At 45.3% G+C, this 20,374-nt stretch overlaps 1 protein-coding gene across 1 annotated transcript in view; it reads left to right on the top strand.

Annotated features, from left to right (window-relative positions):
* Positions 1-20,374, top strand: part of LOC120553759 (pleckstrin homology domain-containing family A member 5-like) — a 275,577-nt gene that overhangs the window by 207,657 nt on the left and 47,546 nt on the right. The window contains 2 exon segments of the mRNA XM_039792455.1: positions 15,242-15,528; positions 17,605-17,780. Coding sequence (XP_039648389.1) covers positions 15,242-15,528; positions 17,605-17,780 — 463 coding nt within the window.

The raw sequence follows: 20,374 nt of genomic DNA on the forward strand, positions 1-20,374 counted from the left end.
ACTACTCGGTATTCCACATTTGTTTGTTTAATTTCTTGTTTTCACAAAGGGAAACCAGGTAATAAACCTGTAATAATAAGAAATGCAATTATCAACTCCCATATGCATACTACAGACAGCTCCCCAGTTCTTAGCCCCAATGACAATAAGCAGCATTAACGGAATAACATTAAATACAAATTAATCAAATTCAAGTATATTATATATATATATATTAATTATTAAAACATATATTATTATTATCATCATCATCATCATCATCATCATCATCATCATCATCCAACAATAACAATAATTTCATAATTGTTATGTACACACTTCAAACAATGTCAAACAAACCTACCAAAGCCTATACAAAGCCTATGCAAGATGCATAACAGCTGGAAACTACAGCTCCCAAAATGCCCCGCGGTAAACCAGGAAGTAACCGTCACTTACGTTAAACGCCGGTCCGCGCTTCATACTGACATTCATACAGCTAAAGAAAGTAAACACGAACAGGCACGTATGGTGCAGCAGCAATATCACAAGTCTAAACGGCAGCTTCATCTCACAACCCCACCACCTCGTTAACTTAGAACTCTGGAGTGTAGCGTCATCTACATCAGTTAATCAACCTGCTTAGCCTACCGAAGCATAGCGTTGTCTTTAACGTGCAACAAACGTAAACACAGCGCAACAACATAGCATGGCAACAGATGAAGCGCACATCATAAACACAGACAAGAAACACTTATAATTAAGAGAGAGCTTACCAAGTGGCTGCACACCGGGTTGACAGTCATCACAGACTGCATGAATCTCGTGCTTCCTTTTCACGGGGGAATCACCGGTCACCTGTAGCCTGGTACTCACAGCACACTCCTCTTAAAGAGGCACTACTCTGTTTGGGCGCTACACCGCAAACGTTCTTCCATTAAAGTCACTGGCTCTGGTTTAAGGTAAACATTTTAATTGATCGAATTAATTAGGCATAAAAATAAATAACTTTTCTAACATAACAACTCCACAGAACACCTCCCACTTAAGTTCCTGATCTTAAGATCCAGGGAACTTACTAAAAACACTCGAAGGACCCCTCTTAGTGTCATTTTACCTTTCCCACACAAAAATTATTTTTTTTTCCCAATATCTATGTGCAGAAGCACGTCTGATGAAGGAGCAGCTTAGTCCAATGTCCAAGTCAATCACATCCTTTTGGCAGGTGTGTTGTGTACTGCCCAGGTATGCGAGGTATGGGATGTGAATGCTCTTACTTCATGTATGTGCAATGTGATGGGCATAGTGGCAGCGCTAGGCTTACACCAACCAGCCAACAGTGGTAAGGGCGGTGACAGGGGTTTGGGTGGGGTGAATGAAAGGGTTTAAACCTGCGGCTAGGGCGGCTGGAATGAATGAGCTTCATCCTCCACCGGGAGAAGAACCACCAGTCTTCTCACATCTCTTCTGATAACTGTCATGGGCAGCGACGAACACCTCTTCTTCCGGCCACCCGCCAGGGAAACAGGAAGACCAGCACATGTTGCGATGTCAGCATCCCTGACAATCCCTTTTCTGTCAGGATAAACAGTCAGAATCCGGCCCAGACGAAACTGACCTCTCAAAGCATTTGGGTCAGCTATCCAGACGAGGTCGCCGACTTTGACATTCCTCTCCGTCCGGTGCCACTTGTGTCGAACGAACAGATTTGGGCCAGCTAGTTCCCTCCACTTAGCCCAGAACCGGTCCACTCCGATTTGAATAGCCCTTACACGACGCCAGGGATGAGTCTCTAGGTCAAGCCCGCTGGTGTCTCCTCCAAGCGATGCTCGACCCAGTATGAGGGAGTTGGGTGTTAGGTACTCGACCGAATCTTCCTGCTCTTGAGCTCTGGCATCGATTGGGCGTTCGTTTGTCAAGTTGGCTGCCTGATAGAGCAGGGTTTGGAGCTCCCCCCATGTGAGAGACCCTGTAGCTCCTCCAAGGCTCATGAGTGCCCTCTTCAGAAGCTTCACAGCAGCCTCCGCAGCTCCGTTCCTATGGGGTGCATCTGCAGGGTGGAAATCCCACTTCCACTCAGTCCCGTTCTTAGCGGCTACATCTTCCAGGGACGCAGCCTGCAAGCGAGCCAGATGTCTATGCAGCTCACACAGAGCCGACCTGGCGCCAACAAAGTTGGTGCCTCTGTCGGACCATAGTTTCCTTGGATGCCCCCTCAGAGCAACAAAGCGGGAGTATGCTTGGAGGAAGCTTTCTGCTGACTGGTCATCTGTGAGGTCCGCATGAACGGCTCTCGAGGCCATACAACAGAAAACAATGCCCCAGACCTTCTTGCTTGTCCTTCTTTTAACAGCGTCTTTCACCTCTAAGGGACCAAAAAGGTCCAGAGTTGTATACTCAAATGGGCCTGCTCTTTCAGTACGCTCTTGAGGGAGATCACTCATTACTTGCTGGCACATTTTGGCTCTTCGCTTTCTGCAGGTGACACAGTTATTCAGCACCTTCTTGACTGTTCTACGTCCCTGCATGATCCAGGCTTTCCTTCTTGTCCGTAGAAGGGTAGAGGCAACACCTTCATGATTTTCTTCATGAGCCTCTCTGGCCACTAGGGTTGCGAGCCACGACTGGCATGGGATTAGCGGTACAGTCACTCTATCCTCATCCCAGCGTTGGATTCTCCCTCCACAGAGCAAGAGTCCTGTCTTTTCTTCTTTCTGAACAACCAGGCGATCCAGGGTTGTGTCACGGAACTCAACACCATCCTGAGCTGCGAGAGCTAGATCTTGGAAGGCTGTTTCTCTTTCTTCCACAGACAAGTATGGTCTTGCCTCCCACTTTGACCGAACTGGGGCCTGGCTGTTGCCCAGCCAGATTTCTACTGCTCGTCTCATCCAGGCAATAGTCCCACATAACCGTGCCAGTGAACTGAACCGTCGGGGGTCCACGAGGCGCACAAGCGCAACACTGGTTGGGCCAGACCATTTTCTGGGCTGAGCTCCTCCTGAGACCAGTGCTGAGAACGCCTTCCTCCGAAGTCCTCCGATCTCTTCAGCAACAGAGGGGTTGATCTCTCTGGCAGTTTTCACAGGCCAATCTGATTCAGGCAATTTCAGAAAATCTGGGCCTTCCTGCCAGACTGATCCTTCTGCAAGCTCCTCAGGGGTTGCCCCCCTTGTGATGAGGTCAGCGACGTTCTTTCTTCCTTCAACCCACCTCCAGCTCTCCACTGATCCAGCCTTTTGGATTTCTCCAATTCGGTTGGCAAAAAATGTCTGATAGCCATAGCTATCTTTCTGGATGGCTCCCAAGATTGTCTGACTATCGACAAAATGGACGGGTCCACGGATCAACCTTGATGGTGCAGTGTTTCTCAAAGTAAGTCATCAGGCGGGATGCAAAAACAGCCCCGCACGTACCTGCTTTAATGACGTCACCTTTCTGGTCTAGAGGGGTGAGCTTGGCCTTTGATTCAACCAACTTCACTACGACTCCATCTTCTGTTTCCCACCGTAAGTAAAGAACGGCTCCGAGGGAAGCTTCACTACCATCGGAAAACGTGATCCCCGTAGGGACCCTATGGCTCCAAGGGGGTGAGACACCTGTCGAAGCTGAGTTGGCCAAGCCTCACATATTGCTCAAAGAGCTTTATTGCAGCCTCTCGAATACGTGGTGAAAGAGGATCGTCCCAGGTGTCCTTGGAGGAGTGGTCCCTTCCTGCTTCCTGAAAGGACTCTCTTATTAGCATTGCTCCTCGTTGCTTGGCAGGTGAGGCCAGGCCGATGGGGTCATAAAACCCTGCAATCTGACTCAGCAGCATGCGTCGGGTGAGAGGATCGGGGGTGCTGCCTCTGATCTCATTTTCTCTCAGATCCAGACCAGTCCTCATCTTTCCTCGCTCTCTCGAGAAGTTCACTGACGTCAGCACACGAAGTTTGTCGGATCGCGGTTCATATCCCAACCCCAAGGCTTTATTCTCCTCATCCCGCATCTGGTTAGGGAGTATCAGGGTCTTGGGGTCTGTTGATCTGACGTTGCTTAGGTCAGCGGGTTTTCCAATCCTCCCACTCTGGCCTGTCAGAACCCAGGGCTTGAGGGAGAAGCCACCTGCTTTTAGGATCTCTTCCACTCCTTCGGTCAACCTGAACAGAGTTTGGAGATCGTCATGCGATGTTAAGATGTCGTCCACATAGCAGTCCTCTGTCAGGATCCGGCGCTCTTCAGCCATGGATGCGAACTGGGGCAGGTTTGCCGTCTCTCTCATGGCAACCTGAGCAATACATCCGGCAGGCTTGTCGCCGATGTTGACCCTGACGACGGCAAACACACCGATTTCATCTTCAGGTTTATCCCTCCAAAGGAAGCGATGGAGGTGGACCTCTTCGTCTTTCAGCCACACTGAATTGTACATTTTTTTAACGTCCCCAAGAGCAGCATACAATCTGCTCCTGAATCTCAGCAGAACACCTCGGATTGGGTTAAGGACATCAGGGCCTTTGTGCAGGAGGTTGTTCAGGCTTAACCCTTTAAACTCCTGGCTGCTGTTCCACACTATCCTCACTGGCGTTGAGCTAGAATGAGGATTCGGGGCAACCAGATGGCTGATGTACCAGATTGGGCCGTCCCAACCCTTGATCTCTTCTTCCATGAGCTCGATGGCTGCACCTCTCGATACCATCTCACGGATCTGCTCTCCATAAGCCGCTTTCCACAGAGGCTCTCTTGCGCCAACCGAGCCTGACGTCTGTGTTTTGGAAGGTTGCTTCCACTGCTCTGGCGGTTATCTGGCAAGAAACGTGGGCTACTTTCCATGGGTAGGCCGCATCCCAGTGTGGGCGCGTTCGTGTTTGTCCGCACACAAGCGCAAAGAGACAGTCTTTTATTTTTTCCCAAGTCCCTTTCTTCTCCAAGAGTCATCTCTTTGCCTCCGGAGGTCACTTACTGCACTTACAGCTCCCGCATTTTCGGTCACACGCTGCTCCAATACTATCCCGCGAACCACTCAAACACCTCTTTATTTGTGGTAGTGGTGCTGCTGAGGGTCACTTCTTCCATCCTTGGTGGGTCCTCACTCAGGTCTTTGGTGTGCACAAGGACCTCCTTATACACACTTGAGGATGTTCTCATAGACCTCGCAAAGTGAGTGTCAGACTGGTGCAGCGTTAGGTCAACCACCTCGAAGAGATCAGGGTGAGTACCGCCAACAGTTTTGCCTAACGGGCCGTCCCAGAGGACTAGGTCTCCCTCCAACTTGATCGGCTGTGGAACTAAACGACCTTCCCTGTGGCTGATCAGAAGATCGATGTTCTCAGGGCGGACCAGCTCGTATGCAGCGACGTTAGGAAATATCTTCTGCAGTTGTTGCGGAGTGACAGGCTGACTTATCTCCGCAATACTCTCCAGGCCGTAGCAGAGCAGTTTGTGTTCCATTACTGTCCCCTTGGTGGTCTTCACTCTTAGTCTCAAGGAGTATCTCTTGGTTGAGACTGCTGTTCTCATCCCTCCTATTCCGCGGACAATTAACTTGATGCGCTCCCCAATCAGTCCAAGGCGCTGGGCAGCGTTGTTAGTTATATAGTTGGTGTCAGAGGCAAGGTCAATCAGAGTACCTATCAACTGGCCTGAGTTAGTTGTCACTTCCAGTAACATCATTATAGCTGGATACTCTTTCAGTCCACCTCCAGCAGTGCAGATCGTGGTTGAGGCTTTGTTGGAAAATGCCTTCCTGAATTCTTCTCTTAGTTCCGGGTGACCTTAGCCAAGAGCTCTTCTTGCTTGCTGGTCAGCCCGAGGCCCTTTTCTCCACTCTTTTGGAACCTTGCACCTCGCTGCCAGCGTCTTTCTCTTAGCGATGAACCTGGAGCAAAGCAGGTAGTGGTGAGGCTCTTCTCTGCGGCAGTCCACTTTACTGCAGAGGAACTCGGGTTTGCGCGGCCATCCTTTAGATGGAAGCACAGGCACCGATTGCACATCCCATGGGTCTTTAGATGGGCCTTTCTCCTCTGGAGATCCATCTCCCTGAAGGCTTTGCGGGCAAACAGCCTGCCAGCGTGTCTCATCAGCACAGGCAGTGCACCGAACCCAAGCGTGGCCTCGGCTGAGACCCTCTTCGGCCTGAGGTAGCTTTGGAGAACGGCTTTCTTAACTCCTTTTTCTGGCTTGTCTGCCGGGCCTTTCACTGAGAAGGAGCCTCCCTCTCTAGGGCTTACCTCCAGCTGATCCAGCTCTTCTAGGATTGCCTCTTGCTTCTTTAGGAAGCGCAGCAAGCAGTCGAAGTGGTCATGTGGAGCAAACCCATTCCCGGGCTCAGTCTTGTGCGCAATCCATTTCTCCTTCAGAGAGCTTGGTAGCTTGCTTTCAAGGGACTGGTACTACAACGGTTCCTTATAACCTCCTCTTCTCCCAGAATCACAAGGTTACTAAGGGCCCGCTCCACTGCTTGGATCAGCTCAATAGCTTTCCTGGGGTTGTCTCCCTTTACGGGGTAGGCCCTGGACCTCGTCGGATATCTTCAGGGACGATTTTCGCCTTGTTCCCGAAGCGGTTATCAAGGCCCTGCGTACATTCATCCGCCGATGCACAGCTGGACAGGACCAAGTCTTTCTTCACCCTGTCGCTGAGACTTGCCAGGAGATGGAACCTTGTAACACCAGCCGTCCTCTGTGGGTTTCCCAGCTGTTCCAACTCTTCCCACTCAGCCTTCCATCGATAGTAATCAGTCATGTCTCCCATGAATGTGGGCAGGCGTGTTCTTTCAAGACTGATCTGTGGTCTGAAGCCGTACGCCCCGGGATGCAGGCTGGGGATTTGTTGTGTTGGTGCATATGGATGCGCAGGTTCTCCGGTACTTGGTACAGGTGTTACACTGGGGACTTGGTTTTGCATGCCAGCTCTAGTGGGCCCCACACCGGACTCGCTATGCCTTTCGTCAGTGCCTGCTTCTTCAACCTTCCCTCCCCCGTCGACCTGTTCTGTCCGCAATTTTTGCCAGCTTCGCACCCAGTCATGCAGTCTGTTGACCAGTTTATATAGCTGCTGCTTGTACACTGTTGTTTTGGCTCGGAGACAAGAGCTTCCCATTCAAGCAACTTTTGCTCAAGCATGTTGATTCTCTCCCCCAAGCCCTCTCTCAGGACTTGGAAGTCTTCCTCCGGCAACTCCTTCACATCCGTGCTCTCCACTTCAGTACATTTCTCCTCTGCACCATCAGCGTACAACTTCAGGTCAACATAGGCGAATTTGGACCATAACGTCTCCTTAGCGAGCTGGAGCGTTTCTGTATAGGTGGCAAGGCACGTCGCCATCTTCTCCTCTACACGAGCGGTTTCTTTTGCTGCTTCTTCGTCCTCCCCACTTTCCTCATCTACTAGAGCATCAACATATTCAAGTCCAGTGTCGTTCACTTTTCCAAAGTCCACACCGAGTGCTCTGATCTCGTCGATGAGTACCCTTTTTTCTAGGAGGTCTACAGTGAGGGACAGTTTTTTGGCTCTCTTACTGAAAGAGCTTTGTGCTGTTGAGCGCTTTCCTTTTAGGGCCGCTAAGTCTACCGAATCCATATTCCTTCTCCCGCTCCGACCAAGGCGCTGTTACACACAGGGGTCTATTCGGCCTCTTCCTCTTCCCGTGGTGCACCTTCACTGGTCAATGCTGACAGGGCGTTAGCAGGCTTAGCTTGATGGCTCGAACCGTTGGTTTATTACTGTTCCGTGTTCTCCCCACGGAAAGGGCAACCCAGTGCACAAAAGGATACTACTCGGTATTCCACATTTGTTGGTTTAATTTCTTGTTTTCACAAAAAAAACAAAAACCAAAAATGAAAACATAATAACATGAAAATCCCATATGCATACTACAGACAGCTCCCCAGTTCTTAGCCCCAATGACAATAAGCAGCATTAACGGAATAACATTAAATACAAATTAATCAAATTCAAGTATATTATATATATATATATTAATTATTAAAACATATATTATTATTATCATCATCATCATCATCATCATCATCCAACAATAACAATAATTTCATAATTGTTATGTACACACTTCAAACAATGTCAAACAAACCTACCAAAGCCTATACAAAGCCTATGCAAGATGCATAACAGCTGGAAACTACAGCTCCCAAAATGCCCCGCGGTAAACCAGGAAGTAACCGTCACTTACGTTTAAACGCCGGTCCGCGCTTCATACTGACATTCATACAGCTAAAGAAAGTAAACACGAACAGGCACGCGTATGGTGCAGCAGCAATATCACAAGTCTAAGCGACGGCTTCATCTCACAACCCCACCACCTCGTTAACTTAGAACTCTGGGTGTAGCGTCATCTACATCAGTTAATCAACCTGCTTAGCCTACCGCGAGCATAGCGTTGTCTTTAACGTGCAACAAACGTAAACACAGGCGCAACAACATAGCATGGCAACAGATGAGGCGCACATCATAAACACAGACAAGAAACACTTATAATTAAGAGAGCTTACCAAGTGGCTGACACACCGGGTTGACAGTCATCACAGACTGCATGAATCTCGTTGCTTCCTTTTCACGGAGTAATCACCGGTCACCTGTAGCCTGGTACTCACAGCACACTCCTCTTAAAGAGGCACTACTCTATTTGGCTGCTACACCGCAAACGTTCTTCCATTAAAGTCACTGGCTCTGGTTTAAGGTAAACATTTTAATTGATCGAATTAATTAGGCATAAAAATAAATAACTTTTCTAACATAACAACTCCACAGAACAGTAATATACAGGTTTTTTTTATTGACCTAAATGTTTCCTGTTTCTACGGTACCACCGACGGCGACTACATTAGGGGTGGTACGGTTCATGAAAAAACACCCGAACCGCTCGGTTTGCTAGTCTCGGTCCGGATTATGTGTGTACCGCACGGTTCGTCAGTACACTGTTAATGTGCACTAACCTCTTACTGCCGTAGTGTCCTCTTTATACACCTATGTTAAAACAGTCACTGGGAATGACGAGCGGGATGGGCGTGACAAACGCAACCCATGGCAGCTGATTGGACGATTGCGTCACATGGGTCTGGCTGGTCCCTAATTTCAAAACGGACTGTCATGGCGGCTCGTTCAGAATACGATCTCATATTGTACTAAAATAGTTCACCGAAACGGGTTTCTGAAAACATTTTAAGCGAGAAATAGGCCATGCAGTTGCTGAATCTGTCTTCATTTCAGATCGACAAAGGTCAGTTTAAAAGATTTTCGTCAGATTTTGAGAGACACCGAGCCGACCGCTCCTCAAGTGGAGTGCTGCCGCTGCAGGTCACGTCACGTGACCTGCAGAAATGTCCAGTGGGAGAGAGGCTGCCCAGAGCTGGAGGATGCGCCAGCGTCGTTTATAGTCTGGTGTGTGGGAACATTTTGGATTTCACGTTACCTATGATGAAATATAACAAGAACTGCCACTGTGTGCACGTTTTGTGCAACATGCATTCAATATGCTAATTTTAGCTATATATCATATGCTGAAGTATATTCTGGAGTGTTAAAGAAAAAAAAAGAACCGTACTGAACCGAAAACCGTGACCCTAAAACTGTGATACGAACCGAACCGTGGGTTTTGTGAACCGTACCACCCCTAGACTACATCGTATCTGTTTCCAGCAAAACGGAGCCAAAGCAGAAAATCCATGTTATGTTCTTCTTCTATAAAGTAAATAAATGTCAGACTGACACGTGATGTGCATTCTTCTTAGAAAACAATCAGTTTTTAGAAATGTTTCATGGATATATTGTCTTTAGAAGTGTTTTATTCAACTTTATTCAACATATTTCAACCCTTCATGCGCATTATACTTTCTATCTTTACTGCAATCTAAGGGGCGACCTCTCATCCCGACAGGTCTGCTCCTCCACAAGATTTAAAACCTTTTTTTTTTTTTTTTTTTTTTTTTAAACTCTGCCATTCCGTCTTCCCCCCTCGTTCCCCGTGTATCTTCCTCTGTCCTTGCTCTGTGCTCGCGGACCAGAGGGAGCTCAAAGCTCTCCGTGTCACCGGAGATGTGTATCTCATTTGGGAGTGCTGGCATTTAGCATAGCGTTTAGCCGGCTGTAGCGAGGAACGCAGCGGAACAGACTTACAGAGCGCTGATGCTCCCTTCTCCTTCTGCTGCCATGAATAAGTCATGGAAATGGACTGTAATGAAAGCAGAGCAAGCTGAGTGCTGCCTAGCCACATTTGTCATCTTTATCCGCACTTGGTGCAAAGGAAGGAAATAGAGTCACTTTGTTGTAGGACCGATTGCTATTGTTGTTAACACTTTAATGCGTACCTTTATTATATTAATGAACGTCCGTTACATTCAAGCCATCGCAAAATGAGTTGCTACAAAGCTAATTAAGACTATCAGCTCCACACAACTCTCTCTGGATTTCTCAGTATGGCTATGTTCAGAAGATTGTGGCTTCATCATCCATCATGTTTTTGTAATCCTCCGTGTCCTCCTTGGCTACTAGAAACTGCGTGGAGGAGGGGTGGGGGTGCTTTCACGGAAGACTTGTATCATGTGAACGAGCCATAAGTGTTGTTGTCATTATTTAGAATTCCTCATTGGGGAGACAGAAACTACACACTATAGCTTTAACATCGAGGCCTGCTTCTACTACTAACAGTCATATTATTTAGAGTGAGCCCAGTAGTAAAAACCAGTGTAAATGGACTGTATTTATATAGCGCTTTTCTAGTCTTAACGACTACTCAAAGCATTTTAACATAGTACAGAAACCATTCACCGTTCACACACATTTAGACACTGTGGCTGAGGCTGCCGTACAGGTTGCCACCTGCTCATCAGGTAAACATTCACATTCCGATGGCGCAGCATCTGGAGCAATTTGGGGTTTGTTGTCTTGCCCAGGGACACTTCGGCACAGCACTGCAAGAAAAGGGATCGAACCTCCAACCTTACAATTGGTAGGCAACCGCTCTTACCACCTGAGCCACAGCCGCCCCAGTGGTGTAGTCTTGTTTATTGTAGTGGGTATACCGTTATGATTCCATCCCAAAGCGACACCCCATGAGCACCACTAACTTACTAAGGCTACGTTCAGACAGGCCAAAGTGACCCAAATCCAATTTTATTTTTTTCAGATCTGATTTTTTCATGTCAGTGTAAACAGCCCAAGTCCCGTGGCATCCGATCTTTTCCATTACAGGTCTAATATTTTATTAATGCGACCTCAGTCTGGACAGTCAGATCCAAATCCATGCGACTCTGACGTCACTCTAGTCTAGAGCGACCATCCTATCCATTCTGCGCCGAGAACAGCAAGCCCCCAGGAACAGCGCCAGGCTTTGATGCAAACATGGGCCAGCCGCCAACGGTGGAAGTGCAATGTTTTTCCCAAAGACCTTACTTGGCGAAAATGCTGAATGTAGTGAAGAGTCAATATACAGTTAGTGCAAATAGTGGTCTAGGTGCTAATGTAGATCAGGAATAACACAATATGCATGAATAGACAGACTGTATAAATGTTGAAAGAGTCAATGTAAATACAAATTGACATACTATCTAAAATGCTGAAATGTGGTAAAGAGTCGATATACAGTTAGTGCAGAATTGTGGTCTAGATAGTGATGTAGAGTGTACTAAAATTGTGTGATACAAAGGTGGGAAGAAAAGAAAAACAATTGAGCAATCAGGGCTGATGAAAGATGCAAAAGAGCGAAAACAGAATATGATAGCAATGAAGATGTGCATCTGTGAAAATATGCAATTGGGCGTGACAAGGATAACTGGGTAAAGGTGTGCAAAACAGTGGGTGAAAGATGGATGAAAGAATAACAGACTAAGAGTACAATTAACAGTATTGAAATAAGGGAAAAATTGTGATGAATTTGAGGCATGATCAGACGACTGATGAGAGAGACTCATGATCTTCTTCTAAGGACAGTCTACTCAGTATACTGGGTGAGAGAGTGCGTTACCTTCCTCTTCCTTTGTGTTGGCGTTCTAACCTCCGGTGGATTTGTGAGGACTATGGTTAACTGCTCCTCAGATCTCTGCAGGGTAAATCCAGACAGCTAGCTAGACTATCTGTCCAATCTGAGTTTTCTCTTGCACGACTAAAACTACTTTTGAACGTCCACATGTTCCACCAAAACCAGTTCCTTCCTGAGACTATTTAGCAGAGGCACCGTGGCTCTGTCCGGCACTTAGCACCGCCAAGACGGTTGTGATTGGTTTAAAGAAATGCCAATGAACCAGAACATGTTCTTCTCCCATCCCAGAATGCTGTGTGGACCCTCCTCAAAAGGTCTGGCAATGCGAGACTACTAACACAGCCACATTAGGCTCCATCTCAGCTATCTTACTGTAGGCAGAGGTCAGAGGTGAACAGATGAACTTGAAATAGTATGTGGGGCTCCATCACACACACACATGTCCAGCTGTCATCCTTTCTCACTAGTCTTAGTCTTGGCCACAAACAGTACCTACATCTTAGCATGATTTCTAGAATAACAACTTTCATCATATAAGACATAAAAGATGCATAACAAATGATTTCCCACTACCAGGAATCAATACACCAAGGACCTGCTGTTGTAGGTTGACTTACTGAAATAACTCTTTATATTCAGCTGGAAAAGTTGAAGTTAACTCCTTCTGACATCGCATAGATGAACACAATGCCCGGCTGAATGCAGAAAGTGAAGCAAAGTGGGCTCAAATCAGTGTACCGACTTGTCTTCCTGCAAACGTTAAATGAGAAGAACGAAGACTGTGATGCTCTCTCCATTCGGGTGACGAATGATGATAGGCAGCCAGAGTGACAACCACCATAATGTCTGTCCCTATGCACTCATACGATCCCAGCCACTGTCCTAGAGATTCGAGGCACCCATTTTATGATTAGCTGCTAATGACTGCAATGATAACGAGCTCCTCATAACTCCATGTTCCCAGGTCAAAGCCAAAGTGAAAGTGAAGCAGAGTTCTGGTAACAAAAGTAGTTTGATAATTAAACCCAGTCAAGCACACCATAAATGTCAAGACACACACGTACAGATAATTAAGCTGGTTCCTATTCAGTACACACTGATTAAAGGCATTGATTCACTGGCTGCTGGAAACAGCAAGTGCAGGTGTTTACGTGGAATGTGTCAACCCGTTCTCATTGTATGGGACGCACCGGGAATAGCAGCAGCTTGACCCATAGACAATGAAATGGACAATGTGATGCCGTAGATTTCCACGGAGACCAGTGAAGGTTATTAGAAGCACTTTTCCGGTGCTGGCTGAGCGTTACTGAGCAGCCTCCAACTGAGCTTGAAGACGTAGATGTGACGTGAGCAACCTGTCTGAAAGTGTGAAGTCTTCTGGTAGCTGTGCCGAGAGAAATCTCAATCATTCCCAATCTTACAGAGACGGAGAGCGTAGGTATATGTAAGGAGATAACATAGGCACAGGCTAATTACTGATCACTAACATGCTAGTTAACATTAGTCATTAAACTTAAACAGCTAATGGAAGTCGAAACTGCCTGCAAGCTTCTCCTGTACTATACGGTAATTCCTCTACTGTGTGACAGTAAGTCTCGTGGTTATGACACAATCGTTAGCCTATTTTTATAAAAGCGTGTGCTACGGAGCCATAACGTGAGATACAAGGTAATGGAGCCTTTTATACATTGTCGTGTTTCTTTATAAATTAACAACGGACAAATAGAGTCTTTAAACACTTCAGATGTAAAGTTATTCTCTGTCAAAGTGACGCCAAAATGAATGGCAGTCAATGGGATGCTAACGGCAGGTGATGGCTTGTTAGCATCAAAATGGCTCCATAGTATGTATGCTTTGTGGTCTCTCGCTTACCCCCTTGGCTCGACCGCGGCGCTGTAAGAAGACGTAGTATTAAGAGAGACAACGGTAGAGAGTAGTATGAAAGACCTAAAATCCGCATAAGGAGGCAGGTTGGGTTGGGGGATGGGTCAAACAACACAGGACTTTCACCCAGGAGACCAGGGTTCGTGTCCCATTTTTGTCCTTCGTGTTGCTGAAACGTACATTATATAATCCCACCAACCATCTGTTCCTAAACCTAACTGTCCCGTTCTTCTGCCGCATGTCAGTTAAACTTACGTCCCGACCCAGAGCGTCAAAAAGTGACGCCAAGAGTCCTGAACAAACTATTCTAAAATTGATGCTTTTCTAAATTTTTGCTACCTGACCAAGCTTCGCTTTTTGACGCAATGGCAGTGAGAATGTGCTGAATGTGTGAATGCCTTCAGCCCTTGTTCTTATCCAGTATTTTTGATAAGTAATCACCAAATGTATGAGTTGGTGCTACAGTACATGTAACTGAGTGACTTTAATGTCAACCCTTTTGGTTGTTATCTTGATTGGTGCAAAGGAAGTTAATGTCTTCTTTCTTAGCATAAAACACAACTGAGCTTGTCTCCTGTTGCAAGAGAGAGAGAGAGCGGGGTCTGGACACTGCAAGACTCATGAGTCACTGACTTCATCCATTTATTCAGTTATTTGCACTTGTATTAGTTTCTGCCAAGCTCAGTTGATTCTTCCTCTGTAACAAAAGAAGAAAACTTTCTTCTGTCCTTTGCTAATTTGCAGCAGTACTTTATTCTGACCTGTCTTACAGGAATGGGGTCTGAATTCTATTACTCTTACCACTGAAGGTCTAATTATTGGTTGCTTTATGTTTTGTTTCCTTTGCCCTCGAACATCCCTTCTTTTATTACCAGTGAATTCTGGTGTCCTAACAAAACTCTGCTCTGTGAAGTGACTGATTGCAATTCAAACAGATTATTTAACACTGCCTATGACAACAAGGGCTACCCATAACACCTTGCAACATCTTTTTTTTTTTATTGTTTTGTTTGTTTGGTTGAGTGATTTTACCACTTCCCCTTGTAGCCATCTATTTGGATGGCCTCTCCAAACTGAGCATAACTCGAAATCAAGCAGAGGGCTAACCTCTGACCATCCCTCCCCCCATTGTTTTTAGAGGGCTGGAGGACAGGGGATCTTTATGTTGTGTTCACAAAGCCCACTTTTTGTGTGATTTGTATTTTTCACCCAAAAATTATTTAAAAGCCATTTAAAACTGCATAAATTGCTTTTTTGTTTCTTCTCAAAGCGTGAACACAGGATCCAGATACCGATCCAAACCGGACACACTAATCTCTGACCTCCCTGTAATGGTGATGGGCAAAGAAAAGTGCCTCTGTAGTGATTAGCGAGTACCACTCATCAGTTTGTCTGTTTCCTCTCCCAGTGTTACGTCCTACCAGACCCTACCCAGGAACATGCCCAGCCACCGTGCTCAGATTGTGCCCCGCTACCCAGAGGGCTACCGCACGCTGCCCCGCAACAGCATGATGAGGCCCGACAGCATCTGCAGCGTGGCGGGCTCTGTGTATGACCGGGCCCTCCGTCCCGCCTCCACCAGCACCATCACCACAGCGGAGAAGAGGCGGTCGATGAGGGACGACACCATGTGGCAGCTGTATGAGTGGCAGCAGAGACAGGCCTTCTCCAGGCACAGTCTGGCTCAGCCAACAGGTACAGACACCACCGACACATCCAATAATATGTCCTGTCCTATAGTAGGAGCAATGACAAGGGAAGTTTGGAGTTTTGAAGTGTTGGAAAAACAGGAAATCCCGCACACTGCTCTTGCGACAGCATCACCATTTATTAACGAAAACTTCAGTTTCGGTCCCTCTGAACCTTCTTCAAGCGCATTTCCAAATATTAACACAACAATGGTCTTAACCCTTGAGTTGTCGTCCCATCGACCATGCAACTTTTTGTTTTCTGGGTAAAATGACGTTCTGTGACCCCAGGGGTGTGGGACAATGGACAATCACCTATCGATGGGAGTGTCTTTTACTCAACTCACGTGTCACTTGTGCAAAATTTCCAACACATTCTCACTCCCATCGCGTAAAATACGGAGGCTTGGGCATGTGCCTATGGCGTTGTTATTGACGCAAAAGGTCTCCTTTAGCTGGACAAGAGCGAGACATGAACCCCGGTCTCCTGGATGAAAGTCCTGTGTTGTCCAGCCAATAACCGACAAGAAGGATTTGGGGGTGGGGTGGGGGTTGGGGGGTTAGTGCGCGGAAGGGAGGGGGAGGGGACGGGATGAGGAGGGGCGAGCTAGCCTCCGTTTTGTTTGACAATACTTCGAACGTCAACAAGAAGTGACGTCACCCAACATCGCTTAGAGCACCTTTAATACTGCGTCATCTTACAGCGCCGTCGAGCTGCTGCTCTGCCCTCTGCGTCCCATACAGACGCTAAAGGGGGATTTTTGCGCCGTATCTGACGCTGAGAGACACTGCCCAAGCATCCATATTTGTCGAGTTGGGAGTGAGAATGTGTTGAAATTTCACAACCTTCAGTTAAAAATATCTTAATTCAATTACAACACTACATATATCAATTCCATATTGATTTCAGTAGTATAGCACTGTAATTGAATTAGAATATTTATTACTGGAATGGATGTGAAATTTTGAAAAGTGACACATGAGTTCAATGAGAGATACTCCCATCACTATCCAATTGTCCCACACCTGGTAAAACAATATGGGAGGAGCAGAATGTATTTAAGACCATTGTTGTGTTCATGGTTGGAAATAGTCTTGACTTCTTGGTCCAGAGTTTAATAAACGGTAATGCTGTAGTGAGAGCAGAGCGCAGGACTTCCTGTTTTTCCAAGTCTGTGATATTTTCCAGCGCACCTGCAGAAGAACAATTATTGGATTTGCGAATTATTCCTTTGAGGATTTTTCAAGTGGAAAATGTCCATACTAGCCTGTTGTTGGCTCAGAAAGCCACGTTTGCCAATTAACACTAATGGGTCCTTGCTATTCTGTTAGCAACCATTGAGATTGGGTCCAACAGTTCATCTTTTTTACTCTGGTCCTGGAGAGAGACACTACTATAACCTAATTTAATTTACAGTAACTGGATCACGTCATAGAGTTTTACTTTAACTTAGTGTATGTATAACTACAGACAACAATGGGACCATTTAAAAAAAAAAAATTAAACGTTTACACACAATTATGAAATTACAGTTAGTGCAGTTGCTGTCAGATCTACCCCCAGTTGAGTAGGTAACTTACAAGTTCTCTTCAGGACAGGTTGATTTTCTTGCCCATCTAAGACTACGTCTGTCTCTCTCATTTGATCCCAGTCAGCGGCTTAACAATAATATGACTATGTTTGTAATATGCTTGATGTTATCAGGGCAAGTAGTTTCACATTTCTGTAGTTGGTACTCAAATGTGTACTTTTACTAACCAATTGAAATTTAATTATAACAGAAAACTGATTTCCACATGTGCATATGTTGCACCAAATAGCATCTCTCTATTCTCCATCTTGAATGTCACTTCCACAGACGCAGATGTTGTGTTATCTCAGAGTCTGTAAACAAAAGGATCACATTAACATTTTTAAAAAAAAAATTAAAAGAATTAACAATTATTTGGAGGCCCCCCTGCAGTAACTCTGAGGACCTCCCTAGGGGTCCCAGACCCCCTGTTGAAGAGCTCTGCTCTAGAACCTCCACTGTTCTTACTCCACTGTGACTTTCTATTTCCTCTCCTGGTGTTGTGCTTCCAGCTGTGGGTCATTATGGCACCCTGCCCAGCACAAAGACCATGGGTAACATCTGTGAACACTCTGTGGCGCACTCCATCCCCACCTCACCGTCTCATGGCTCCCTGGCCCTCTACAGCACCTTCTCCCCCCCACGCCAGCAGGTCCCTCCAACAACAGCACCCCCCGCCTCTCTACCTGTCACGGAGGAGCCTTGTAAAACAAAAAAAAAAAAAAAAATTTCTCTTGTTCTTTGCTGTCATCTTCTTATCTTTTATTATTTTTTATTGTGTGAGTGTCGCAAAAGGCGCCCATGAATAAAATGTATTAATATTATTATTAAAAAGACAAGACAAAGTAGGAACATTAAAAACTAAGTAGAAATTATTTAAAAAGAGACTTTACAAAAAGACCAAATCAACAGTAAATAAAACAATTATACTGTGGGTGATATACAATTAGTTTCGGGCTTATGTTATGTTAGCTGACTATAACGTTAATATTTACTTTCATAACCTGTAACAGGAGACAACAAGGTAAACTATCGGTAGTTTTGCTGACATGACTAAAAAATTAAACCTATCACTTTACTTAGTTTGTTCATAACTTAACAATTAAGAATTGCTGCCGTTTTTTCATTGCAGAAAGGGTCAGAATGAATTCAGAAATATTTATATTTTGCAATTCATATTTATTTTTGAACGTTACTTGGTGACAATTCTGAAAGTAACTATAGTAACGTTAGCCTGTTTCACAATTATTTGTGTGTATTTCTAGCCTGGATGCCAGCCGAACTTAGCCCCGCCCACAAAATTCGAGGTCGGGAAGTTCGGTCTGGAGTTGCTCCGTTGAGAAGCAATTATTGCCCAAACAGGATCTGTTCGGACCAATCAGATTGTCGGACAGATGATCAACAGTAACAGAATCAACCACGTCACCAAAGAATGCTTGGGTTGGATTTGTTGAGATGTGTAGATTCCACCATCGCGTCTGTTACAGAAGATATCGACAGCGCATTCATTTTAAAATCCTCAGCGGAGGAGCCTCAACAACTGCCCGAAAGCACGGTAGCGTTATATGGTGGAGCGAGATAGAGAGAGACTGAAGAGAGAGAGCGTTATATGGCGGAGAGAGATAGAGAGAGACTGAAGAGAGAGAGCGTTATATGGTGGAGAGACATAGAGAGAGACTGAAGAGAGGGACCGCCGGCGCTAGAACAAAGCCGTGAATCAGAGAAATAAAATGTGTTTTCGCCGATTCATCTCTAGAAATGCAACTGTAGCGAGCATGTCACTATCATTAACGTTATCCACATTTATATTTACAAGAAACAAATGATATATCCAGCTTCAAAAAAGTCTAAAAGTCGGAAATTAGAACAAATGCATTGTGCAAAGAGTGGTTGCTATGGAGACGATATACAGTGTTGAGTTCTGTTGACGGTTGAGTTGAGTTCTGTTGCTCTGATTGGTTGGAGGTCTATCCAATGAATGCAGAGGCATTTTTTTTCCCTGGTTCGGTTGGAACACGCCCCATAATCACAGCCCAATGGAGCGGTTTCAGACTCACATTCTGACTAGAATCTGAGTATGACCACGTCAAGCTAGTGTATTTCATCAGATCATTTAAATTGGCTAATAATAAGCAAAAGGCCAACGCTAGGTTAACCGTAGATATCTGCAATAATATGTGAATCTCGGCATGTTAAAAAACATAGCTACATTTTAGCTCATGTTCCAATGCCACTGATGGATTGCTGACTTCCATAACTTCATAAGCCAAAAAACCATGGCAACAGCAAGCATGTCCCAGCTCTGTGCATCACTTTTTAGTGTCCCATGGAAACAATTTATATTGTTATGTATGCTACTTGCAATGTGTTTCTGTATTTGGTTGTGTTTTCTCTATTTGCAGCAATTTATTTAAATGCTGCCTACATTTTATCAAATTGGTCAAGATGTTTTATTTATTTGCTTTATATCGCATTGTGTTGAGCTGTCTGGGCCACTGTACAATCAGTTTTGTCCTTATTGAACTGGATAACATGTAGGCCACTGAATCACTAATTTATGAAATGCAATTTATGAGATTGAAGACAGGGCTCCGATCATCAGATGAAGGGAGGTATACAGTTGTGTGTCATCTGCATAGCAATAGAAACAGATGCATTGTTTGTCTGTACATGCTGCCATGAGGTTCTATTATCTGCAGAGTAGAATGGGGCCCATGAGTGAACCTTGGTGCACACCACAAGAAATATTTACTGTTGTGCATATTTTAGACTGACCATCTTTAATTTTGACACTCTGTTCCAAAAGCTTACACAGTGAAACACAGTTTCACTGTGACATTTACAATGTATTCCCTGTAGCTGCTTTACAATGAAAACCTCCATGTGATTTTCCAATGGATTGCTTTAAATGTAAAAAAGGGGCAACAGGAAACAGGAATTGAGCCCTTTAAATTATGGTGATTTAACACAGCAAATACAGGTGGGATATGTTGTAGGAAAGCATTTAATTCAGTTTGGTAAACAAACCAATTGCCTTTCAACTGAAATGCTTTGCGATCGGTGTGAAACCTCACAAAGATCAACAGTCTGGTAATGTAGGAATAAAAATTCTTAAACACGCAGCATCTCTAATCCTCATAATGAAGTCTGACTCAGTGTTTGAAGGGAAAACAAATATGCTCCCTGAGATGAAGTGTGACATCACAGAGCCTAAATGCAAATAGAAAATAGCTGCAAATCACATCTTCTCTCTTCTATCATTTCTTTATTCAGAGGAAAAAA

The sequence above is a fragment of the Perca fluviatilis genome, chromosome 23 (assembly GCF_010015445.1).
Source record: "Perca fluviatilis chromosome 23, GENO_Pfluv_1.0, whole genome shotgun sequence".
NCBI classification, from domain to species: Eukaryota; Metazoa; Chordata; class Actinopteri; order Perciformes; family Percidae; genus Perca; species Perca fluviatilis.